Genomic DNA, 26,021 nt, shown 5'->3' with positions numbered 1-26,021 from the left:
TTGGGGCCGCTGCTGTTTACAATTTACAATGATGATGTGGATTGTGGAACGAATAGTTTTGTGGCCATATTTGTGGATGACACTGAGATGGGTGGCGGAGCAGGAACTGTTGAAGAAACTGTAAAATTGCAGAGGGATCTCGACAGATTGGGAGACTGGGCAATAATATGGCAGATGAAGTAGTGTTTGGTTCTACATTTTGGCCGTGGAAATAAACAGGCAGAGAACTATCTGGATGGGGAGAAAATTCAATCCTCGGAGGTGCAGAGAGACCCGGGCGTCCTCGTGCAGAGTAATGTAAAAGTTAATGTCCAGGTGGGATTGGTAGTGAGTGAGGCGAATTCTATGCTAGCATTCATTTCAAGAGGAATAATGTATAAGGGTAGAGAGGTGTTAATGAGACTCTATGGGGCAATGGTGAGACCCCATTGAGAGTACTGTGTACAGTTTTGGGCCCCCTATCTTAGAAAGGATGTGATGTTGTTGGAGAGGGTGCAGAGGAGATTTACTAGGATGATTCCTGGAATACAGGGGCTAACGTACGAAGAGTGTTTGGCAGCTCTTGGGTTGTATTCATTGGAGTAGAGGAGAATGAGGGGGGGATCTCATAGAGACATTTTGAATATTGAAAGGTTTTGACAGAGTGAATGTGGATGTTTCCCTTGATGGTGAATTGAGGACAAGGGGTTATAGTCTTAAAATTAGAAGTTATCCAATGAAAACAGAGAGGAGGAAGAACTTCTTTAGTCAGAGGGTCATGGATCTGTGGAACTCACTGCCGCACAAAGCAGTGGAGACCAGATCTCTGGGAGTATTTAAACAGGAAATGGACAGTATCTCTTTTCTTCTGCTCCTTCATCTTGTGATAAGGTTGTCAGCCAACACTTTTTTCCCAGGGGATCTCTCTTCAAAGAGAAGAAAGTTTAGGGGAGACATCAGGGTAAGTTTTTTTTACACGGAGTTGTGGGGGCCTGGAATGCCTTGCCAGGGGTGGAGGCTGGAACTCTTAGACAGGCAAACAGATGAACGTAAAGTAGAGGGTTACGGGTAGGGGGGGGTTTAGTATTTTTTTGGTAGGAATATATGGGTCAACATAACATTGAGGGCTGAAGGGCCTGGACTGTGCTGTAAAGCTCTGTTCTCAATGTGTTCTTTCCTGTTGGTTGCAGCGATCTGCTCCAAAACCCACTGATCGCGCCTGTGAAGCTGTTGAGGGGCCACCAAATCACCCAGGATCTGGGGGTTCTGGACGTCACTTTCCATCCCAGCCAGCCCTGGCTCTTCTCAGCTGGAGCAGATGGCACCATCCGCCTCTTCACCTAGTGTAGCCCTCTGCTTCATGCATCCTGGAGGTGGTCAGAGCTGGATGGACTGAACCTCTCATGGCTCCACCCCAGAGGCGGGGGGAGTGACAGGACCTGGGGAAGGGTCCAGCCTGAGGAGAGAGCCCCAACCCAAGGGAAGGTGGGCTCAGACCCATTATCATTGCAGCCTTTTTCTGACGACGCAGCCAGCTTTATTCTACTGCCCTTCCAGACATGAGGACATGGACAACATTTCTCTGGCGGTCTTCAGGACCATAACGTCACACGTGGTGCAGTGAGACGCTGCCAAAACATGGTTGTGATTAAATTACCCTCAATAAATCCACTGAAATGTTTCCGTTAAACACGTCGTCAAACTCCCTGCCTGTCTAAATAAACAAGAGTCTGTGGTGGATTCCAACTTGCCTGGGCCTTTGAGGTTGGAAGATTTTACAGTAACCGGACTCCGCCTGCAAATCCCTTCCACCCCCCCAAGGCCATTTGGTCCCACTGCAACCAGTGCTTGAAAGAGCTCGTCATCCCGGTCACGGACCAGAGCACTGCCATCTGTGTCCATCAACTGGTCCGTCCCAGCCCTCGGAGCAGTGTCCTTGCTGTTGGACGTCCCAACCCTGCAGTAACCTCAGCTGAGGAGAGAATGAGCCATGCACCATTTGTGAAATTAATATATTTAGAGCAGATAAACATTTTAAATCTTTGTATAATTGTCCCACGATTTTCTCTTTGATGCTGCAACCAGCCGTTCAGTGTATTGTTATTTCTGGCAGATTTAACCATTAAAAACTACCCTGGGTAACCTGAAGGCGTCTAATTTATAGCAGAGTCCTGGGCCCAGACCCAGAGCCGCTGTAACAAAGGGAGTAGCCAGTAAGGCTGCAGTTTGCACTGACCACGGGTGTCCCTGGTGGTCGAGCCTTGGGAATGGGCAGCAGTCACAGCCCACAAGGACGTTATACCAGGTGACAGTCACAGAGATGTCAACCTCAGAGCAAGTGGTGTTAACAAGGTTGGACTGGCAGTGTAGGAGAGTGTTCTGATGCAGAGGACACCAGTGTCCCAGGGACCAACCATAGCCCACATCACACCTCGGTCCCTCTCACAAGAGGAAAGAGCAGTGAGACTCCCACTCAGCCCCACCCTCGTGGCAGGGGATTGGGGCAGAGAGTGAGTGGGGAGCTGCTGCCGGCTGACACATTGACTGAGGTGATCCAAAGCCCATCTTACAAGCAAGAGTTGACCAGCCATCACCCTGTCCAACAGCTTGGGCACCAAGGGAACTGGGTGCAATTATCAGAGTGGGGTCATTCTCATACTTCACTGGTGTCCGCTCTGGCTCACACTTGGTTTCCCTCTTCCAGCCAGTCATCCATTTCCACCTACAGGCAGGGGGTGTCAGCCTCGGCCCATCCGATCAGAGCTCGTGCAGGAGGCTGAGTGCCTCAGCTGCCTTTATCCGGACACCAGGCACCGCATCCCGCAGGAGCATGACGATGGCTAGGAGAAAGGGAGAGTGGTCTCACACACCCGCCAACAGATCTAGCACAGCAAGTGTTCAGCCCACCCTCCTGCCCCTGAAAGTGTGTGTGATATGACGGTACGGAGGGAGCTTTGCTGTGTCTGACCCCAGGAGTGTGTGGTGGGACGGTGTGGAGGGAGCTTCATTCAGTATCTGACCCCAGGACCCCAATAGGCATGGTGGACACGGTCAGACTGCTGAGCACATTCACATGTAAACCATAACCTGTACAAGCCTAGACGAGAGGCCCCTCCACCAGCACTGACTGCAGCCCAGCAACAACCACACTCTGTCATATCCACCAGCACATTCCTGACCCTTCAAAGCCAGCTCCGAAAGCAGGAACCCTCTTCTTCAACACTGGAGTTCCCCTCAACCACACCTCCAACAGGGAACAGGGTCATCTCAGCCACAGTAGGTCACATCCTGACACAAGTCCCAAGAGAAGTTGTTTCCTGTGGTGGGTGACTTGAGGTCAAGAGGGTACACCTTCAGGATTGAAGGACAGCCACTTAGAACAGAGGATCTCCTGGTGATTTGTGGAATTTGTTGCCACAGGTGGTTAGAGCCATAAAACATTACAGCACAGAAACAGGCCTCTTCAGCCCTTCTAGTCTGTGCCAAACTATTATTCTCCCTCGTCCCACTGACCTGCACCCAGTCCATAGCCCTCCATACCCCTCCCATCTATGGACCTGTCCAAATTCTTCTTAAATGTTAAAATTGAGCCCACATTCACCACTTCAGCTGGCAGCTCGTTCCACACCCCCACCACTCTCTGTGTGAAGAAGTTCCCCCTCACATTCCCTCTAAACCTTTCCCCTTTTACCCTTAACCCATCTTTCCTCATCATTTTAAATACCTCCATCAAGTCTCCCCTCATTCTTCTACACTCCAGGGGATAAAGTCCTAACCTGTTGAACCTTTCCCTGTAACTCCATTCCTGAAGTCCGGGCAACATCCTAGTAAATCTTCTCTGCCCTCTTTCTATCTTATTGATATCTTTCCTGTAGTTCAGTGACCAAAACTGCACACAATTCTCCAAATTTGGCCTCTCCAATGTCTTGTACAACTTTACCATAACATCCCAACTCTTGGACTCAATACTTTGATTTATGAAGGCCAAGATGCCAAAAGCTCTCTTTACAACCCTGTCCACCTGTGACACCACTTTCAGGGAATTCTGCATCTGTATCTGTATCTGTATTCCCAGGTCCCTCTGTTCTACCCCACTCCTCAGTGCCCGACCATTTACCGTGTACGTCCTTTCTTGGTTTGTCCTTCCAAAATGCAACACCTCACCCTTGTCTGCATTAAATTCCATCGGCCATTTTCCAGCCCATGTTTCCAGCTGTGATCCCTCTGCAAACTTCGAAAGTCTTCTTCACTGTCCACAACGCCTCAAATCTTAGTGTCGTCTGCAAACTTGCTGATCCAATTTACCACATTATCATCCACATTGTCCACCACCACTCTCTGGCTTCTCCAATCTAGCCATTATTGAATCCAATTCACTACTTCATTCAGGAAGAGAGCCCAGTGATCCAGAAACCTGAAGCCCTCCCTCCTGCACCAGGTCTTTAGCCACATGTTAAGTTGCATTATCCTCCTATTTCTAACCTCACTACCACGTGGCACAGGTAGGAATCCTGAGATCAGTACCCTGCATGTCCTGTCTTTCAGCCTAGTTGTGGAAGCCAAGTCATTGGGTGGGTTCTTAATTAGCCAGGGATGAAAGGTTATGGGGAGAAACCGGGCAGTGGAGCTGAGTGGGAGAATGGATCAGCTCACGACTGAATGGCCCATTTCTGCTCCATGTCTTATGGAAAATATCTGCATCTCTCACCTCCGCACACGTGCTCCAGGGAAACTGATTGAAGCTCAATCTGGGACAGATTTCCCAGGAGAAATCCTGGAAATAAACAAATATCAACTGCAGTTTACAGACATTCCGCCTCTTCCTGGGCATCCGTTCCCATACATCCACACCCCTCGCTCCGAGGACTGAGTTACTGACTGGAATCTAATCGGGGGCTTGGTTTGCACGGCAAGAGTCTAATTATGGGGTTCAGACACTGAATGTTCAATAGACACAAAATAAAATTGATATATAAAACCCTGAATCCCTTGTAGGAGTGTTTATTGTCATATACACAATACAGAATTCTTGCTTCAGTTACACTACTGAACTGATTCCAGCCAGTAACTCATTCTGATAACCCTCCAACCCCTCGAGCTTCCATCTGAAACAAAAACCCCACCTATACGTCAACCACGCAAACACCTCTTGGTTTGAGCTTCAGCCTCCCTGTGGACAGGGTGACTGCTTTGATGCTCCATCCGCATTTTAACTGCCTCCTCATTCCCACACTGAGCTCTCCGTCCTTGGCCTCTCCACTGCAAGGCTGAAGTCCCACACAAACTCGAGGAGCAGTACCTCGTCTACAGCCCAATGGTGTGAACTTTGAACTCTCCAATCTCCGAAAACCATTTCTCCCCCTGATCCACTCACATCCTCACACACTCACCCCTTCCATCTGCCCACACACCCCACCCTTTAGAACATTACAGCCCAGTCCAGGCCCTTCTGACTCATTTATTCCTACCTAAAAAAATATTTCTAAACCCTACCTCGTAACCCTGTTTTTCTTCTGTCCACGTCTATGTCTTTTTCTTTGGCTTGGCTTCGCGGACGAAGATTTATGGAGGGGGTAAAAAGTCCACGTCAGCTGCAGGCTCGTTTGTGGCTGACAAGTCCGATGCGGGACAGGCAGACACGGTTGCAGCGGTTCTTAAATGCCCGCAATATTCCAGCCTCCACCACTATCCCTGGCAAAGGCATTCCAGACCCCCACAACTCTGCATAAAAACGTCTCCCCTAAACGTCCCTCCCTTCACTTTGTAGGGACGTCTTCTGGTGTTTGCTGATCCTGCCCTGGGAAACAGGCAATGGCTGTCCATCCTGTTTATGCCTTTCAGAGACTCTATAAAGTCTCCTCTTGACCTTCAGAATAAAGAGAAAAGTCCCAGCTCTGCTAACCTTTCCTTATAAGACTTGTTTTCCAATCCAGGCAACATCCTGGTAAATCTCTGCCCCCTTTTCATAGCTTCCACGTCCTTCCTATAACGAGGTGACCAGAAATGAACACGTTCTAAGTGTGGACTCACCAGAGATTGACCCCTCGACTCTTGAACTCAAACCCCCTATTAATGAAGCCAAACATCCCATAGACCTTATCTATCCTATCAACTTGCGCTGTGACCTAGAAGGACGCATGGATTTGGACCCCAAGGTCCCTCTGTTCATCCACACTCTTAACCGACCATTAACCCTGTGCTCAGCCTTCTGGTTTGTCCTTCCAAAATGCATCACCTCACAGTTATCTGGATTGAATTCCATTTGCCACCTCTCCGCCCAACTCTGCATCCTATCTGTAGCCTCCTGCAACCTTCGACACTATCCACCACTCCAACCTTCGTGTCATCTGCAAACTTACTGACCCATCCTTCTGTCTCTGATCTGGTTCTTACCTGTGAACATGGCAGCGTTTCCCCGAATCTCAGGCCTTGTGCTCTTGAAGAACGAGACACTGCCCATGATGTAGAAGTTAATTTTCTCTGGAAAATCGATGATCTGTGGAGGAAAACACAGCAAATGGTACCAGTAGTTCAAGCAACTTCCTGAGAGCCTGTGACTAGGGCCCAAATGGTCACTGGTTCATTGAAATCTCCAGATGAAGGTTAAACAGGTCACATCTGCACATCCTAGAGTTTCGAGGTTTCATCCATTAAAGAATGTGAGATCCTTGGGGAACTCGACAGGTCGATACTGGAAAAGTCTTCAAAGATGTATAGTAAACCCCCCCCACCGGTATCTGGCACCTGTGGGGATAGGTAGATTCCGGATACGTGAATTTTCTGGTTGCTGGAGATTGTGTGTGTAGAGAACTGACTGCTGGAAGGGGGAGCAATTTTAAACTTTACCTATTTATTTTCCCCAATTTTTTTTGCCGGTTGGTTGAGATTACTGGTTGCTTGAATTTATAACAGGGATTTTAATGAAATTACAATATTAGGGGATGGGTATTTTAGACCAAGATTGGTAGAAATTTCTTCCCATGGAGAACCCCTGAAATTCTTTGCCTCAACACGTGGAGGCTGGAGAATTAGATGTAGAATCACAGGTCCAGAAGGCCATTCAGCCTCTCAAATCTAGCCCCCCATTCATAAGACCATGTCTGATCATGTGAGCTCAATCGCGCTCGCTCTCTCTCCCGCTCCACCCCCAATCCCTTCAACTACAATGTTCACATCCAATTCCCATCTGAATCTAACGAACTGGCCTCGATAACTTTCTACAGGAGAGTTCCACAAGCTCATAACTCACTGAATGAAGAGGTTTCTCCCCTTCTCAGTCCCAAAGTATTCTATTTTTGAATGGTTTATGGGCACGTACACCTGAGATCCCCGTGTGATGCAGGCAGCTCATGAGGAACTGTCGACTCCAGCCCCGCACCAGCCACAACCAGTAACAGATTAACCACGGCTATGGCACCGTTTCACCATAACACAAGTAGAACAGCAGACACCGTGGTTGAAGTAAAAACACAAAATGCTGGAGAAACTCAGCAAGTCGAACAAGTGTTCTTCATGTAGCAAAGGTAAAAATACAGAACCGACATTTCGGGCTGGAGCCCGTCATCAAGGTAACATGTCTGGGGACAGTGAGAGGAGGAAGGGGTGAGAAGGAGGAGGAAGGGGTGGCCAGAGGGATGGGGCGGGGGCAGAAGGAGAGGAGGCAGAACCAAGCCAGGCCGGATGCCAGTGAACAGAGAACGCACCATATTTTTGGCCAGGTCATTGATGAACTCCCCGTAGTAAAGGGTGGCCTCCTCCAGTAGGTGCTTCCGAAACATGGCGCTGATGTTCTCTGAGCCCATCAGAGGACCAATCGCACGCAAAGCAAATTTACAGGCCTGTGGAGACACGGGGAGGAGTGGGAATGAGCAGCAAAGCTCCCAAATGCAGTATCTGCTGTGTGCAGTCAGTAACAAAATACTCAGGTCACCCCCATCTCCATCATGTGTCTCACCATGACAGAATTAAACTCCCTCCACACCGTCCCATCACACACTCCCGGGGTCAGACACACAGTGAAGCTCTCTCCGCACTGTCCCATCACACACTCCCGGGGTCAGACACAGAGTGAAACTTCCTTCATACAGTCCCATCACACACATGGAGTTAGACACAGAGTTAAGCTCCCTCCACACCGTCCCATCACACATTCCCGGGGTCAGACACAGAGAGAATCTCCCTTCGCACCGTCCCATCACACACTCCCGGGGTCAGACACAGAGTGAAGCTCCCTCTACACTGTCCCATCACACAATCCAGGGTCAGACACAGAGTGAAACTCTCTCCCCACCATCCTATCACACACTCCAGGGTCAGACACAGAGTGAAGCTCCCTCCCCTCATCCCCCTCCCCCGCTTATATCCCCACACACCTTCACCACGTCCTGGTTGCTGTCATGGAGATGAAGGAGGAGGCTGACCAGGCTGGAGTGGACCTGCTCCATAAAGTCTTGCTTCGACTTCCCGTCTCCGAACCGGGACAGGTTTCCAAACACAGTGAATGCTGCAGCGCGCACCTCGTCCCTATCCTGTGGAGAGAGGCCAGGGTCAGGGCTCGCAATAATGGGTCAGCTCCCGTCCCAATATGTCAGGGCCCAAGGTGAAGGTCAGGGCCCAGGGTGAGGGGTCAGAGAAATTGGCAATGGAGAGGTGAGGGAAGGGGAGAGGGGTTCCTACGCCTGGTCTCAGTGCTGCCAGTGACCCTAGCCCTGCTCTTGGTTTTGCCGCAACCCCAGCCCGGGTCTTAGTGCTGTTGGTGACACCAACCCTACACCTCCTCTCCCTGACCCACCTTCTCAAAGAAGGGCCGGACGCGGAGAACGATGTTGATGAGAATAGGTTCAACATCAGCCTCCTGCAGGTGCCCCAGGAGCTGGGACAGGCCCGACATGGCCTCCAGCGTTATGTGGTCATGGGGATCGTCCTTCTCATCCACCCCAGTGATCATCGCCGACAACAGCTTGGTGGAAAACTGGTGCACCTGGAACAAGCAGGGTCTGGTCAGAGCCCCCACCACCCCGAAACCCTCTACCCTCTCCCTCAATGCCCCGAGACCCTCACCCCTCATTCCCAAGACCCTCACCCCTCACTCCCACCACCCCAGACCTTTACCCCTCTCCCCACTGTCCTGATTCCCATCCCACCCACCCCCTTCACTGTCTCAGCTTCTCCTCAACTGACCTCGACCTTCCCCATCCCCACTCTCTCCCTCCCCATCCACTCCCCTCTGCCACCACTTGCCCCACACACTCCCACCACTCTCATACCCCCATGAACTCCCCCTTCACCACAATGATCTTCACCCCTCCCTCACCCTCCCACCCCTTACCCCCTACACTCCCCCATCCTCACACTCCACCCCCCCCCCCACATTGACATATTCCCCAACCCCTCTCCCACACCCCTCTCCCATACCTGTGCAGCTGCCCCGAGGGGGGTGTTTCCGAGCCCCCGGACGGAGAGTTGGCGCACGAGAGGGGAGGGGTCGACCAGGCTCTGCAGCAGACCCCCGACCAAGGCGCTGGTCAGTAACAGGTCACTGCTCACCCGTTGGGCCAACAGCTGTGGGTGAGAATTCAGAGGTCAGCCAGACAATGCAGCAGGGTCACCAGGGAAGGAGTGGATAGGGGGGGAGAGGAGGGAGGATAAGAGGGGTACGGAGGGGAGATGGGGATGGAGGGGTGATGATGAAGGGAAGAGGTGATGGGGAAGGAGAGGAGGAGTGAAGGGGAGGGTGGAGTGATAGGGAGTGACAGAGGAGTGACGGGGAGGGGAGGGGTGATGGGGAGTGAGCCGGAGGGGTGACGGAGAAGGGAAGGAGTGACGAGAAGGGGTGAGGGGGAGCGGACGGAGGGGTAACTGGGAGTTTTGGAGGGGTGATGGGGAGGGGAGGGGTGATGTTGAAGGGGAGAGGTGATGGGGGAGGGAGCTGGAGGGGTGACGGTGAAGGGAAGGGGTGACAGGCAGGGGGTCAGAAGAGTGACCAGGAGAGGACGGAGGGGTGAGAGGGAGCGGACAGAGGGGTAACAGTGAGCAGACGGAGCGGTGACGGGGAGGGGACAGAGGGGTGATGGGGAGGGAACAGAGGTGTGACGGGGAGGGAATAGAGGGGTGACGGGGAGAGGGTCGGAAGGGTGACGGGAATGGATGGATGGGTGAAGGGGAAGAGAAAGGTGAGGGGAGGGGACAGAGGGGCGATAGTGAAGGGGAGGGGTGTCAGGGAGGGGGACCAAGGGTTGACGGTTCACCCTATGTTGCCCTCCATGACAGCCCTCATCCACAGCCCTCTCCACCACCCCCCGAACCATGGCCCCAGGGTATCTGTGGACCCCAGAGGGAGGGCATGATGCAGAGACTCTCACCTCACCGAAGAAGGCAGCCACAGTGACTCGGTGCCCCTCGTAGGGTCCAACCAGCGCTGGCTCTAACCGTCCCACAACACCACCCAGGTGTGTTGTGCTGGTGCCAGCTACTGCCCTGTGGCAGAGAGAAACCCCTCACAGTTAGATCCCGTAACAGAGAGACCCCACATGGTTTGATCCCGCAACAGAGAGAGACGCTTTACAGTTAGACCCCGCGGTAGAGAGAGACCCTTCACGGTTAGACCCCACGATAGATAGGAACCCTCACAGTTAGAACCTGCGGCAGAGTGAGACTCCTCAAGATTACACCCTGCATTAGACCCCGTGGCAGAGAACCCCCTCACAGTTAGAACTAATGCAGGACCCAAGGACAAACCAAGATACACAGTAAACAGTCAGGCACTGAGGAGTGGGGTAGAACAGAGGGATCCGGGAATACAGATACAGAATTCCCTGAAAGTGGTGTCACAGGTGGACAGGGTTGTAAAGAGAGCTTTTGCCATATTGGCCTTCATAAATCAAAGTATTGAGTTCAGGAGTTGGGATGTTATGATAAAGTTGTATACGACATTGGTGAGGCCAAATTTGGAGTATTGTGTGCAGTTTTGGTCACCGAACTACTGAAAACTAAGATAGAAAGAGGGCAGAGAAGATTTATAGGATGTTGCCTGGACTCCAGGAACTGAGTTACAGGGAAAGGTTAAACAGATTAAGACTTTATTCCCTGGAGTGTAGAAGAAAGAGGAGAGATTTGATAGAGGTATTTAAAATTATGAGGGGGCTGGGCACTGGTGTGGGGGAGCAAGGGAGCCAGGACTGGGGGAGTTGGGGGTGGGAGTCAAGGGACCAGAGTCTGCAGGGTGGGCGTGGGTGTGGGGACCGGGTACTGAAAGGAGCTGGTGGGCCAAGGGGACCGCGTGTGTGTGTTGGGGGGGGGGGGATGCGATGGTGTTGGGCACTGGGGCACTGGGGGTGTGGGAGGCAGGGGGAACTGTAGAGGGGACCGGGGATTGACCTTGCCAGGACAGCCACACCCTGATGATGGTTGTCGGGGCTCTGCATCAACTCCCAGCCGCCCTCATCCCTCATCATACGCAGTAGCTCCTCGTTCCCGCTCTGAACGAGCATCGTCCGCAGGGCATCCACTGAGCAGCTGCAAGGCAAAGGGTCAGCAATCCGTTATCCTGTGGAGGGGAGATGGGGGAGGGGGGGGTGGGGGAGATGGGGAGAGAGAGAGAGAGAGAGAGATGGGGAGAAGAGAGAGAGGGAGACGGGGAGAGAGAGACAAGGAGACGGAGTGAGAGAGAGATGGAGAGAGAGAGAGAGAAGAGAAGAGAGAGACAGGGAGACGGAGTGAGAGAGATGGAGAGAGAGAGAGACGAGAAGAGCGAGGGAGACGGAGTGAGAGAGAGATGGAGTGAGAGAGAGATGGAGAGAGAGAAAGACGAGAAGAGAGAGACAGGGAGACGGAGTGAGAGAGAGATGGAGAAAGAGAGAGAGAGACGAGAAGAGAGAGACAGGGAGACGGAGTGAGAGAGAGATGGAGAGAGAGAGAGACGAGAAGAGAGAGACAGGGAGACGGAGTGAGAGAGAGAGAGACGAGAAGAGAGAGACAGGGAGACGGAGTGAGAGAGAGAGAGACGAGAAGAGAGAGACAGGGAGACGGAGTGAGAGAGAGATGGAGAGAGAGAGAGAGACGGAAAGTCAGGGAGGGAGAGAGAGAAAGACGAATGGGAGGAGAGAGAGACGGGAAGAGAGAGAGTAACGGGGAGAGAGAGAGAGACGGGGTGAGACTGATGGGGAGAGAGAGATAGAAAGAGGGAGAGATGGGCGGGGGCGAGACAGGGGGAAGAGACCAAGGGGAGAGGAGGGGGTGGGAAATAGATGGGGGCAAGGGGGAAGAGAGAGCAATCTCAAGGTCATTACCCGCAGACATCCAGGGTCCGGTGCTGCCGGCTGGGACTGGACCCCCGAGTGTGGGGGTCTCTCGGGGGCCGGACCCCCAGTGTGCAGCCCACCCTCAGCAGCAGGGAGCTGAAGAGCAGTGGGTGCAGGAGGGTGACGGTCAAGCTCGACGCTGGCGAAGAGAGCAGCTCCGTCACGGCGCAGGTGATCTGTGGAAGGTTCCAGAACAGTGCAAATTGAGGCACCCCGTGATCCCCCACGACCCTGACCTCCCACGAACCCGATGCCCAGTGATCTCCCCGCGACCCTGACACCCCACAACCCTGACCCCCACCCCCCAACAGAGGGAGAGACAAGGGGATGGGAGGGGTTAGGGGCAGAGGTGAGGGGTGGGGTTGATGGGGACGTGCCAATGGTGGGGGAGTGGTGAGTTGGTGGGAGTAAGGGGAAGGTGAGAGTTGGGGGTGATGGGGAGGGGTGAGGAGGGTGGGAGTGAGGGGTGGGGCTGATGGGGACATGCTGGTGGTGGGGGGTATGGGTAATGGGTGATGATGTGGGGGAGGTGGAGGTGAGGGGTGTGGGAGGACGTTAGGGAATGAGGGAGAGAAGTGAGGAATGGGGGTGATGGGGACGAGCAGGTGGTGTGGAAGGGTGAAGAGGGGCGATGGGCACTTGTGGTGGGAAGGGTGGGGGTGAAGCAAGGTGGGTGGGGGAACGGGACTCACGGCCAGAGGCTGCATGGTGGCCTGTCGAACCACAGCTTTGCGCAGCAGCGACTCTCGGTGCTCCTCGTACGGCAGCAGCTTGTCCAGTCTGTCGATCAGTAGTTCCAGAACATTCCGCGCCAGGCCCGTGTCCACTGCCAGTGCCCTCCACATCTCTCCTGTGGGCCTGACGAAGTGGAGAAGATCATAGAACACTACAGCCCAGGTTCTTCAGCCCTTCATGTTTTGCTGACCCATACATTCCTACCAAAAATTACTAACCCCTCCCAACCCTGTAACCCTCTATTTTTCTTCCATCCATGTGTCTAAGAGTCTCTGAAATTCCACTAACATTTCAATCTCCACCACCATCCCTGGCGAGGCATTCCAGGCCCCCACAACTCTGTGTAAAAAAACTTACCCCTGACATCTCCCCTAAACTTCCCTCCCTTCACTGTGTACATGTCCTCTGGTGTTTGCTAATCCTGCCCTGGGAAACAGATGCTGGCCGCCCACCCTATCCACGCCTCTCAGAATCCTGTAGACCTCTATCAAGTCTCCTCTCAACCTTCTACGCTCCAAAGAGTGAAGTCCAAGCTCTGCAAACCTTGCCTCCTAAGGCTTGTTTTCCAATCCAGGCAACATCCTGGTAAATCTCCTCTGCCCCCTCTCCACAGCTTCCACATCCTTCCTGTAATGAGGAGACCAGAAATGAATGCAATACTCTGGTTTGTCCTTCCCAAATGCATCACCTCATAATTATCTGGATTGAACGCCATCTGCCACTTCTCTGCCCAACTCTGCAACCTGTCTGTATCCTCTTGTAACCTCCGACAACCTTCAGTTCCATCCAGTGCACCTGGATGAAAGATTGAAGTCTGGTGTTGGTTCTGGATCTTTCTCTTTGCTGCATCAAGGACACTGTTTGACCTGCTGAGTTTCTCCAGCGTCGTGTCTCAACCTCCCAGTAGCCACCCATTTCAATTCCACACTAAACATCTGCACCTACATTTCTGTTCATGATCTTAGGCACTGCCAAACCAAGTCTATCTGCACATTGGAACACTTAATAATCTATCTAGCATTGCACAACCAGATTAACCAGTTTTTGGTCAACCCCTCCCCAAGTCTCTCTTTCCCTATCCCTGTCTCTTTTCCTCCAGTTCCCCAAGCCCCTTCCCTCCCTGTTCAGAGCCATCCCGCCTCCCACCACCTCAGCTTTTTTCTCTTTTACCCTCCCTCCTGTATCCACTTATGACCTCTGACCTCTCACCTTTTTATTCAGGGTGCCTGCCTGTCTTTCCTTAGACCTCGACAAAGAGCCCTGACCCGAGACGTCGGTTACCCTTCACGTCTTGTGGACGCTGCGTATCCCGCTGAGTTTCTCCAGCACATTTGTGTATTCACTTGACCCCAGGGTATGCAGACTTCTTGGTTTAGTTCACCCCCTCGTCCCCCACACCCTTCCACAATTACCCCCACCATGGACCCGGCATCCCTCTAGCCCCGAGCTCCCCCAGTGCCTACCTGTCGAAGGGAAGCGGTTGGGCCAGCAGGTAGGAGATCACGGATTCCAGGTTCTGGGATGCCAGCAGGGAGATGGTCTGCAGGACGGAGCCCTTCACCTTTTCCTGGGTGATGGACACCAGCTGGGTATGGAGGAGTGACAACAGTTTGGGGACCTGTTGGAGAGGGTCGGGGGGAGAATGGTCAGAGTCAAGGTGTCCCTCTCCACCCCACACTGTCCCACACCCCTTCCCCACCACAACTCCGGGACCTGTTGGAGTAGTAAGGGTCAGAATCGAGCTGTCCCTCTCCACACTGAGTCCACCCAGCCCTACACACCTCCCCCCCACTAATCCCCCTATTTCTCAATACCCACCCCAACTTCCCTCACAAGCACACTACAGACCAGCATCTTCCCCCGTCCCCCAAGTCCCCAGCCCCCAGAAATAGCCTCTGTCTTTCCATATATTTAGACACAAGACACAGTAACCGGCCTTTCCGGCCCATGAGCCCGTGCCACCCACCGGTATGTTTTGAACGGTGGGAGGAACCATAGGTCCCAGGATAAACCTATGTGGACACGAGGAAAATGTAGAACAAGGCAGAGCACTACAGGTCCTTCGGCCATATATTCCTAACTAAAAAAAGTCCCTACCCTGTAACCTTCTATTTTTATTCCATTCATGTGTCTCAAATGCCCCCAATGTTTCAGCTTCCACCACCCTCCCTGATTCCACACACTCACAACTTACAAACTCCTTACAGACAGTGCCGGATTCAAACCGCAGGTCGCTGGCGATGCACCAGCACGGCACAAACCATACCGCACTTGACCTAGATGTTGTAGATGCTGGTACAATTCAAGAGGCATTTGGACATATGGAAATTAGGAGATGGGCCAAATGCAGGCAGATGGGACTTGATCAGTTGGTTAGCATGGACTTTGGGTTGAAGGGCCTTGTGCTGTGACCCCAGCTCATTAAACACATTTCGCTGGTAGTGATTGGTTTTAGGATGCCAGTTCTGAAAGGCGCTACACAAATGCAAGTGCTTCTACGTCCCAAAAGCTGTCAAACATCAGCCCCACCCGAAACCCTTGGTCCTCCAACCCCTCAGTTCCACAAGATCAGAGATGTGTGTTCCACCCCTGCACTGGCTGATAAACAATCCACTTCAGGTACTTCAATGGCCCACCATTCCCACTTTCATAATCCAGATGGCTCGGCTGTGACCGATACAGTGTCCACAAACACACCAATAAACACCTTGGCCCAGAGTCCCCAACCACACCAATACACACCTTGGCCCAGAGACCCCAACCACACTGATTAACACCTTGGCCCAGTGTCCCCAACCACACCAATACACACCTTGGCCCAGAGTCCCCAACCACTCTGATTAACACCTTGGCCCAGAGTCCCCAACCACACTGAATAACACCTTGGCCCAGAGTCCCCAACCACACTGATTAACACCTTGGCCCAGAGACCCCAACCACACTGATTAACACCTTGGCCCAGAGTCCCCAACCACACCGATAAACACCTTGGCCCAGAGTCCCCAACCACACCAATACACACCTTGGCCCAGAGTCCCCAACCACACCGATAAACACCTTGGCCCAGAGTCCCCAACCACACCAATACACACCTTTGCCCAGAGACCCCAAACACACTGATTAACACCTTGGCCCAGAGTCCCCAACCACACCAATAAACACCATGGCCCAGAGTCCCCAACCACACCAATACACACCTTGGCCCAGAGTCCCCAACCACACCAATAAACACCTTGGCCCAGAGTCCCCAACCACACCAATACACACCTTGGCCCAGAGCCTCCAACCAGACTGATACACAACCTGGCCCAGAGTCTCCAATCACACCGATACACAACTTGGCCCAGAGTCCCCAACCACAGTGATACACACCTTGGCCCAGAGTCCCCAAACACACCAATACACATCTTGGCCCAGAGTCACCAACCACACAGATACATACCTTGGCCCAGAGTCCCCAACCACAGTGATACACACCTTGGCCCAGAGTCCCCAACCACACCAATAAACACCTTGGCCCAGAGTCCCCAACCACACCAATACACACCTTGGCCCAGAGTCTCCAACCGCACTGATACACAACTTGGCCCAGAGTCTCCAACCACAGTGATACACACCTTGGCCCAGAGTCCCCAACCACACCAATAAACACCTTGGCCCAGAGTCCCCAACCACACTGATACACACCTTGGCCCAGAGTCCCCAACCACACCGATAAACACCTTGGCCCAGAGTCCACAACCATGCTGATACACACCTTGGCCCAGAGTCCCCAACCACACCGATACACAACTTGGCCCAGAGACCCCAACCACATCGATACACAACTTGGCCCAGAGTCCCCAACCACACCGATACACACCTTGGCCCAGAGTCTCCAATCACACCGATACACAACTTGGCCCAGAGTCTCCAACCACACCGATACACAACTTAGCCCAGAGTCCCCAACCACACTGATACACACCTTGGCCCAGAGTCCCCAACCACACCGATAAACACCTTGGCCCAGAGTCCACAACCATGCTGATACACACCTTGGCCCAGAGTCCCCAACCACACCGATACACAACTTGGCCCAGAGACCCCAACCACATCGATACACAACTTGGCCCAGAGTCCCCAACCACACCGATACACAACTTGGCCCAGAGACCCCAACCACATCGATACACACCTTGGCCCAGAGTCTCCAATCACACCGATACACAACTTGGCCCAGAGTCTCCAACCACACCGATACACAACTTAGCCCAGAGTCCCCAACCACAGTGATACACACCTTGGCCTAGAGACCCCAACCACACCAATACACATCTTGGCCCAGAGTCCCCAACCTCAGTGATACACACTTTGGCCCAGAGTCCCCAACCACACCGATAAACACCTTGGCCCAGAGTCCCCAACCACACTGATAAATACCTTGGCCCAGAGTCCCCAACCTCACCGATATACACCTTGGCCCTGAGACCCCAACCACACTGATAAACACCTTGGCCCAGAGTCCCCAACATCACCGATCTACACCCACGACTGTGTGGCCAGGTACATTTCCAGTGCCATTTACAAGTTTGCCGATGATGCCAGGGTTGTCGGCAGAATCAGAAGCGTCAATGAAGAAGTGTACAGGAAGTGTGTAGATCAGCGGTTTGGGTGGCACCACAACAACAACCTCAACGTTAGTAAAACTGAAGAGCTGATTGTGGACTTAAGGAGGGGTAAATCAAGAGAACACATACCAGTCCTCATCGAGGAGTCAGCGGTGGAGAGGCAAGGACCTTAACATTCCTGGGTGTCAGCATCTCTGAAGATCTGTCCTGGAGCCTCCAAGCTGATAAATATACCAAGATTCTCCAGCAGCTATATTTCATTAGGAGCTGAGATCTTCTATGGCATCAAAGACTCTTGCTATTTCTACAGGTGGACTGTGGAGAGCATTCTGACTGGTTGCATCACTGGCTGGTACAGAGGTGCCAATGCAGAAGGACAGGAAAAGGCCACAGAGGGTTATGAACATGGCCAGCGCCATCACAGGCACGAAGGACCAGGCGGTGTCTCAGGAAAGCAGCCTCTATCCTCAAGGACCCCCATCACCCAGGCCGTGTCCTCTTCACTCTACTACCGTCAGGAAGGTGGTGCAGGAGCCTGAAGACGAACACCCAGCAACACAGGGACAGCTTCTTCCCCATCGGATTTCTGAGTGGACAATGAACAGACACCACCTCACCTCCTCTTTTTTTGCACTAGTTTTTTTTAATCTCGTATTTACAGACTTGTAATTTTCCACCTTGTTCTGCACAATCCTGCTGCCACAAAACAACAAATTTAATGAAACACATTCATGGCTATAAACATGATAGTGACCCACTGAAAACGTCAATCAATTCTACTGACCCCAAATTCCATGGGGACACTGAGCCAGAGAAATGGAGCAGCACCACCACCTGCTGCCTGAAGGTCATACTGCAGCAAGGCTTTCACTGTATGCTGGAGAAACTGAGCAGTCTTGCACCATCCATAGGAGGTAAAGATATATAAAATTTACTCAGACAGCACGGTAACAGGCCCTTCCACCCCAAGAGCCCATGCCCCCTAATTACATCCAAATGACTTACACTCTTGGAACGTTTTGAAGGGTGGGAGGAAACCCAGGCAGATGTGGGGTGAACATACCAACTCCTTACAGACAGCACCGGCTTCGAACCGGGGTCACTGGCATTGTAACAGTGTTATGCTAAACCGTGCCACTCCATTCAGCCCTTCCTCCAGTGAGGCAGTGTCTGTGGTTCATTGACCATTCAAAAATCTGATGGGCGGAGTGAGGGGGGGGTGGGGAAGAAGCAGTTTTTGTACCACTGGGTGTTCATCTTCAGGCTCCTGTACCCCTTTCCTGATGGTAGCAGTGAGAAGAGGGCATGGCCTGGGAGGTGAGGGTCCTTGTAGAGAGAGTTTCCTTTCTTGAGACACCGCCACTCGTAGATGGAGTGAAGACTGATGTCCGTGGTGGCGCTGGCCGAGTTCACAACTTTCTGTATTGACACCTCCATACCAGGCAGTGATGCAGTCAGAATGCTCTCCACAGTACACCTGTAGAGGTTTGCAAGAGTGTTTTGGTGATGTACCGAATCTCCTCAAACTCTTCACAAAGTGTAACCTCTGGCGAGCTTCTTCATGATTGCATCAACATGGAGGCTCCAGGACAAGTCTTCAGATATTGACAGCCAAGAGTTAAGGTTCTTGACCCTCCCCATGGCTGATGTCTCATTGAGGACTGGTTCCTGTTCTCCTGATTACCCTCTCCTGAAGTCCATAATCAGCTCCTTGGTTTTGCTAACGTTGATGCAAGGTTGTGACACCACTCAACCAGCTGATCTATCTCACTCCTGTACATTTCTTCATTGCCATCTCTAATTCTGTTGAGAAATTTGTAAATAGCATTTAAATTGTGCCTGGCCACAGTCTCGGGTGTACACTTCTATGTTTTTTACTACAATCACAGCATCTGCAGACTTTGATGTCACACACCCAAGGCTTTCGTTGTCAGCTGACATCCCCAAGTTCGGGTTTATCGTCTGACTTGTACCTGTACACCCAAATGAAGCAGAGTTTGTCTAGACTAGGGCTGGGTAACCTATGGCCCATGATCCAAATTTATCCGGCCTGCAACCCAATGCAAAAATACCACATGCACCTGGCCCACTTAATACAAATAGCGTTTAAAAAAAGTCAAATTCATGTTTCGTCAAATTTGCATCGCGGCGAGTCGGTCCTGTCAAATTTGCATCGCGGCGAGTCGGTCCTGTCAAATTTTCATCGTGGCGAGTCGGTCCCGTCAAATTTGCATCGCGGCGAGTCGGTCCCGTCAAATTTGCATCGCGTCGAGTCGGTCACGTCAAATTTGCATCGCGTCGAGTCGGTCCCGTCAAATTTGCATCGCGTCGAGTCGGTCCCGTCCAATTTGCATCGCGTCGAGTCAATCCCGTCAAATTTGCATCGCGACGAGTCGGTCCCATCAAATTTGCATCGCGTCGAGTCGGTCCCGTCAAATTTGCATCGCGTCGAGTCGGTCCGTTTGGCAGCACGGTCCCTGGCTTCCGACTGTAATTGGGACCGACAAGTTGGTCGTAACTTGGAGTCCTCGGGCTGCCACCGGGAGCAGGGTCACTGTATACAGTACTTTTTATACAAAATATGTACTAGTACAGTAGTTTTAATAAAGATCTTTTTTTAAATCGGTCGTACGTGCGGATGGACGTAACTCGCATAGGTCAGAAGTCGAGGACACGAGGGAGCAACTGTTCTCAAAAATGAACAAATATGTCAAATGCCCATTTCGATGATGTCTTGATGTTGGCATCAACAACCAAGTCACCCAAGGTTAAGAAGAAGAGGAGTGTACAGCAGGTATAGGCATCAAGGAGCTAATGGGGTACTAGAAGCGAATAGAAAATGCAAGAAAATACTTTAGGAGGAAATCAGGAAGGCAAAAAGACATGACGTTGCTTTGGCAGATAATGTGAAGGTAAACTGCCTCAGGACCTTCGTGATGCCATCATCATCACCCTGTACAAAAACAAAGGCGAGAAATCAGACTGCTCAAACTACAGGGGAATCACGCTGCTCTCCATTGCAGGCAAAATCTTCGCTAGGATTCTACTAAATAGAATAATACCTAGTCTCGCCGAAAATGTTCTCCCAGAATCAGTGCGGCTTTCGCGCAAACAGAGGAACTACTGACATGGTCTTTGCCCTCAGACAGCTCCAAGAAAAGTGCAGAGAACAAAACAAAGGACTCTACATCACCTTTGTTGACCTCACCAAAGCCTTTGACACCGTGAGCAGGAAAGGGCTTTGGCAAATACTAGAGCGCATCGGATGCCTCCCAAAGTTCCTCAACATGGTTATCCAACTGCACGAAAACCAACAAGGTCGGGTCAGATACAGCAATGAGCTCTCTGAACCCTTCTCCATTAACAATGGCATGAAGCAAGGCTGTGTTCTCGCACCAACCCTCTTTTCAATCTTCTTCAGCATGATGCTGAACCAAGCCATGAAAGACCCCAACAATGAAGACGCTGTTTACATCCGGTACCGCACGGATGGCAGTCTCTTCAATCTGAGGCGCCTGCAAGCTCACACCAAGACACAAAAGAAACTTGTCCGTGAACTACTCTTTGCAGACGATGCCGCTTTAGTTGCCCATTCAGAGCCAGCTCTTCAGCGCTTGACGTCCTGTTTTGCGGAAACTGCCAAAATGTTTGGCCTGGAAACTGAGGTCCTCCATCAGCCAGCTCCCCACCATGACTACCAGCCCCCCCACATCTCCATCGGGCACACAAAACTCAAAACGGTCAACCAGAGTACCTATCTCGGCTGCACTAATTCATCAGATGCAATGATTGACAACGAGATAGACAACAGACTCGCCAAGGCAAATAGCGCCTTTGGAAGACTACACAAAAGAGTCTGGAAAAACAACCAACTGAAAAACCTCACAAAGATAAGCGTATACAGAGCCTTTGTCATACCCACACTCTTGTTCGGCTCCGAATCATGGATCCTCTACCGGCATCACCTACGGCTCCTAGAACGCTTCCACCAGCGTTGTCTCCGCTCCATCCTCAACATTCATTGGAGCGACTTCATCCCTAACATCGAAGTACTCGAGATGACAGAGGCCGACAGCATCGAGTCCACGCTGCTGAAGATCCAGCTGCGCTGGGTGGGTCACGTCTCCAGAATGGAGGACCATTGCCTTCCCAAGATCATGTTATATGGCGAGCTCTCCACTGGCCACCGTTACAGAGGTGCACCAAAGAAGAGGTACAAGGACTCCCTAAAGAAATCTCTTGGTGTCTGCCACATTGACCACCGCCAGTGGGCTGATCTCGCCTCAAACCGTGCATCTTGGCGCCTCACAGTTCGGCGGGCAGCAACCTCCTTCGAAGAAGACCACTGACAAAAGACAAAGGAGGAAAAACCCAACACCCAACCTCAACCAACCAATTTTCCCCTGCAACCGCTGCAACTGTGTCTGCCTGTCCCACATCGGACTTGTCAGCCACAATCGAGCCTGCAGCTGACGTGGACATTTACCCCCTCCATAAATCTTCGTCCGCGAAGCCAAGCCAAAGAAACCCGAAGGGTTTCTACAAGTATTTTAAGACAAAAATTAGTCCCCTAGATGTTCAGGGGGGGGGGGGTCTCATAGAGACATTTCAAATATTGAAAGGCTTTGACAGAGTGAATGCAACTCGATCTTGAATTTTAAGAATAAATTGGATAGATACGTGGATGGGAGAGTCTGGAGGGTTCTGGAATGGGAGCAGGTCATTGGGATTAGCAGAATAATGGTCGGCGTAAACTAGAAGGGCCAAATGGCCTGTTTCTGTTCTGTAGCATTCTATGGAATACAATTAATCTCGTTGCTTGAATTTTTTCTGTGGATTGTTTTTTGATAAATTTTCGTCAGTTCTGCATTGTACATTACATACTTTGTTCATTACGTACTTTGTTCATTACGTACTTTGTTCATTATGTACTTTGTTCATTACGTACTTTGTACATTACATACTTTGTACATTACGTACTTTGTTCATTACGTACTTTGTACATTACGTACTTTGTACATTACGTACTTTGTTCATTACGTACTTTGTTCATTACGTACTTTGTGCATTACGTACTTTGCTCATTACGTATTTTGTTCATTACGTACTTTGTGCATTACGTATTTTGCTCATTACGTACTTTGTTCGTTACGTACTTTGTTCGTTACGTACTTTGTTCGTTACGTACTTTGTTCGTTACGTACTTTGTTCGTTACGTACTTTTTTCGTTACGTACTTTGTTCGTTTCGTACTTTGTTCGTTTCGTACTTTGTTCATTACGTACTTTGTTCATTACTTACTTTGTTCATTACGTACTTTGTTCATTACTTACTTTGTTCATTACATACTTTGTTCATTACGTACTTTGTTCATTACATACTTTGTTCATTACGTACTTTGTTCATTACATACTTTGTTCATTACATACTTTGTTCATTACGTACTTTGTTCATTACGTACTTTGTTCATTACGTACTTTGTTCATTACATACTTTGTTCATTACGTACAATGAGCAGAGGCAATTGAAAATTTAAATTACATTTATGGTAGAATCAGTGTCGCCTGCCATTCAGCAACTGACACACCATCTGGTCCACGCATGGTAAAAGGTTGCCCACCCCCAGTCTAGACCACATAGGCACATACAACACATACCACAAACATTCACAGATACATAAAATTCCCAAAGGGAGCAGTGAGAAGAGAGTGGTGGGGGTCCTTTATCACGTTGGCTGCCTTCTTGAGGTAGCATCTCATGGACTGGAGGTCAGTCCTGTGACTGATGTGGGTTTGCAACTTTCTGGGGTCCTGGCCCCTCGAACGTAGAGAAGCTCACTTTAGGCAGACGTGTCTGCTTTGCAATGGAGGGAATAATCTGCAGGGGGACCAGGAGAGAGGATCGATAGGGTTGCTTTGCAAGGAGACAGCACAGATATGATGGGCCAAATGGCAGACAGCAGCAATTCTGATTTCCAATGAAGTTCCAGCTTGTGGTAGCAAGTGGAATCTCCTCCTTGTCCAGGGTGATGAAGTTCACTTGTCACTAAACACCTTGTGCAGTGAGAAGTAAAACACGAAAGTCTACACACACCGTGGTTGAAGTAAAAACACAACACTGGAGAAACCCCACCAGGTCAAACAGTGACCTTTATATAGTTATGGTAAAGATACAGAACCAACGATCCCAATTTGACAATACCACCCTCCTATATGCCCCTCCTTACCTTCTAATTTAGGCCTTGACTAAAGATAAACAGGAAGAAGAGAATCTTTGCCTGAATTGGAAAATTCTCCGCTCATACCATTGGGCTGTCGAGCGCCCAGGTGGAGCGCTGGTTGTTGTTCCTTTAATTTACACTGGGTCTCTCTCTGGCAGTGGAGACGGCCCACTACCGACAGATCAGTATGGGAAGGGCAGTTGAAATGGCCAACAGCTTCCCAAGCACCTTCTCTCCGCTGATCGCGACTCCCTCCCCCCAACCCGACATCCTTGAACGTACATTGCTAGGGTTTTACACAGTGAAGACTCTTGCAAAATACTAATAATAACAATTACAGCACGGAAACAGGCCATTAGGCCCTTCTAGTCCGCACCGAACCAAACACCCCTTTCTAATCCCACCTCCCTGCACAATGCCCATAACCCTCCATCTTCCTCTCATCCATATACCTGTCCAACCTTTTCTTAAATAATACAATTGACTCCGCCGCCACTATTTCTCCCGGAAGATCATTCCACACAGCTACCACTCTCTGAGTAAAGAAGTTCCCCCTCATGTTACCTCTAAACCTCTGCCCCTTAATTCTTAACTCATGTCCTCTTGTTTTAATCTTTCCTCCTCTTAACGGAAATAGTCTATCCACATCCACTCTGTCTATCCCTTTCATAATCTTAAATACTTCTATCAAATCCCCTCTCAACCTTCTACGCTCCAAAGAATAAAGACCCAATCTGTCCAATCTCTCCCCATACTCCAGATGCTTAAACCCAGGCAACATTCTGGTAAACCTTCTCTGCACTCTCTCCACTCTGTTTATATCCTTCCTATAATTAGGCGACCAGAACTGCACACAGAACTCCAAATTAGGCCGCACCAACGTCTTATACAATCTCAACATCACCTCCCAACTCCTATATTCCATGCAATGATTGATAAAGGCCAGCATACTAAAAGCCTTCTTCACCACCCTATTCACGTGAGTTTCTACCTTCAGGGAACGATGTACCGTCACTCCTAAATCTTTCTGCTCTTCTGTATTCCTCAATGCTCTCCCATTTACCACATATGTCCTATTCTGATTCTTCTTACCAAAATGAAGCACCTCACACTTATCAGCATTAAATTCCATCTGCCATTTTTCAGCCCACTTTTCTAAGCAGCCCAAATCCCTCTGCAATCCTAGAAAACCTTCTTCATTATCCACTATTCCACCTATCTTAGTATCGTCTGCATATTTACTAATCCAATTCACCACCCCATCATCTAGATCATTAATGTATATAACGAACAACAATGGGCCCAATACAGATCCTTGAGGCACACCACTGGTCACCGGCCTCCAACCTGACAGACAATTATCCACTACCACTCTCTGGCCTCTCCCTTTCAGCCAATGTTCAATCCATTTGACTATCTCAAAATTTATACCTAAAGACTGCACCTTCCTAACTAACCTTCCATGTGGTACCTTATCGAAGGCCTTACTGAAGTCCATATAGACAACATCCACTGCGCTACCCTCATCCACATTCCTAGTCACCTCTTCAAAAAATTCAATCAGATTGGTCAAACATGACCTTCCTCCCACAAATCCATGTTGAGTACTCCTGATCAGACCCTGTCTATCCAGATGTTTATAAGTACTATCTCTAAGAATTTTCTCCATTAATTTACCTACCACAGACGTCAAACTTACAGGCCGATAGTTGCCAGGCTTCCTCCTTGAACCCTTTTTAAATAACGGAACCACATGCGCAATGCGCCAATCCTCCGGCACTATCCCCATATCTAATGACATTCGAAAAATTACCGCCAGAGCCTCTGCTATTTCCTCCTTCACTTCTCTCAATGTCCTGGGGAAGATCCCGTCTGGTCCTGGAGACTTATCCACCTTTATATTCTTCAAAAGCCTTAAAACTACACCTTTTGTAATCTCTATATTCCCCATATTTACCCAATTTGCTTTTTTTATCCCACATCTCCCAATATCCTTCTCCTTAGTGAATACCGAAGAAAAGAAACTGTTCAATATCTCCCCCATTTCTCTAGGTTCCACACACAGTTTTCCACTCTGATTTTCTAAGGGACCAATTTTGTCTCTAGCTTTCCTCTTACCATTAACATATTTGTAGAACTCTTTTGGATTTGTTTTCACCCTGCTTGCCATAGTTTTCTC

The 26,021-nt window shown here is 50.5% G+C and overlaps 2 protein-coding genes across 5 annotated transcripts in view; one reads left to right on the top strand and one right to left on the bottom strand.

The window, feature by feature from the left end:
• bop1 (BOP1 ribosomal biogenesis factor) overlaps nt 1-2,127 on the top strand; it is a 273,049-nt gene extending 270,922 nt beyond the window's left edge. The window contains exon 16 of the mRNA XM_069915117.1: nt 1,170-2,127. Coding sequence (XP_069771218.1) covers nt 1,170-1,323 — 154 coding nt within the window. The 3' untranslated portion in view covers nt 1,324-2,127. The remainder of the gene's footprint in view (nt 1-1,169) is intronic.
• Nucleotides 1,978-26,021, bottom strand: part of mroh1 (maestro heat-like repeat family member 1) — a 144,529-nt gene continuing 120,485 nt past the window's right edge. For all 4 annotated transcript variants that reach the window (XM_069915113.1, XM_069915116.1, XM_069915114.1 and 1 more), the window contains 12 exons: nt 14,477-14,631; nt 12,971-13,136; nt 12,267-12,454; nt 11,356-11,493; nt 10,341-10,455; nt 9,394-9,540; nt 8,771-8,959; nt 8,352-8,507; nt 7,683-7,817; nt 6,373-6,475; nt 4,688-4,753; nt 1,978-2,819 (listed from right to left, as the gene is read on the bottom strand). In XM_069915113.1, coding sequence (XP_069771214.1) covers nt 2,737-2,819; nt 4,688-4,753; nt 6,373-6,475; nt 7,683-7,817; nt 8,352-8,507; nt 8,771-8,959; nt 9,394-9,540; nt 10,341-10,455; nt 11,356-11,493; nt 12,267-12,454; nt 12,971-13,136; nt 14,477-14,631 — 1,641 coding nt within the window. In that variant the 3' untranslated portion in view covers nt 1,978-2,736. The remainder of the gene's footprint in view (nt 2,820-4,687; nt 4,754-6,372; nt 6,476-7,682; nt 7,818-8,351; nt 8,508-8,770; nt 8,960-9,393; nt 9,541-10,340; nt 10,456-11,355; nt 11,494-12,266; nt 12,455-12,970; nt 13,137-14,476; nt 14,632-26,021) is intronic.

Source organism: Narcine bancroftii, chromosome 1 (assembly GCF_036971445.1).
Source record: "Narcine bancroftii isolate sNarBan1 chromosome 1, sNarBan1.hap1, whole genome shotgun sequence".
Taxonomy (NCBI): Eukaryota; Metazoa; Chordata; class Chondrichthyes; order Torpediniformes; family Narcinidae; genus Narcine; species Narcine bancroftii.
The sequence above is the reverse complement of the archived record's forward strand: the minus strand, read 5'-3'. Positions and strand labels throughout refer to the sequence as shown.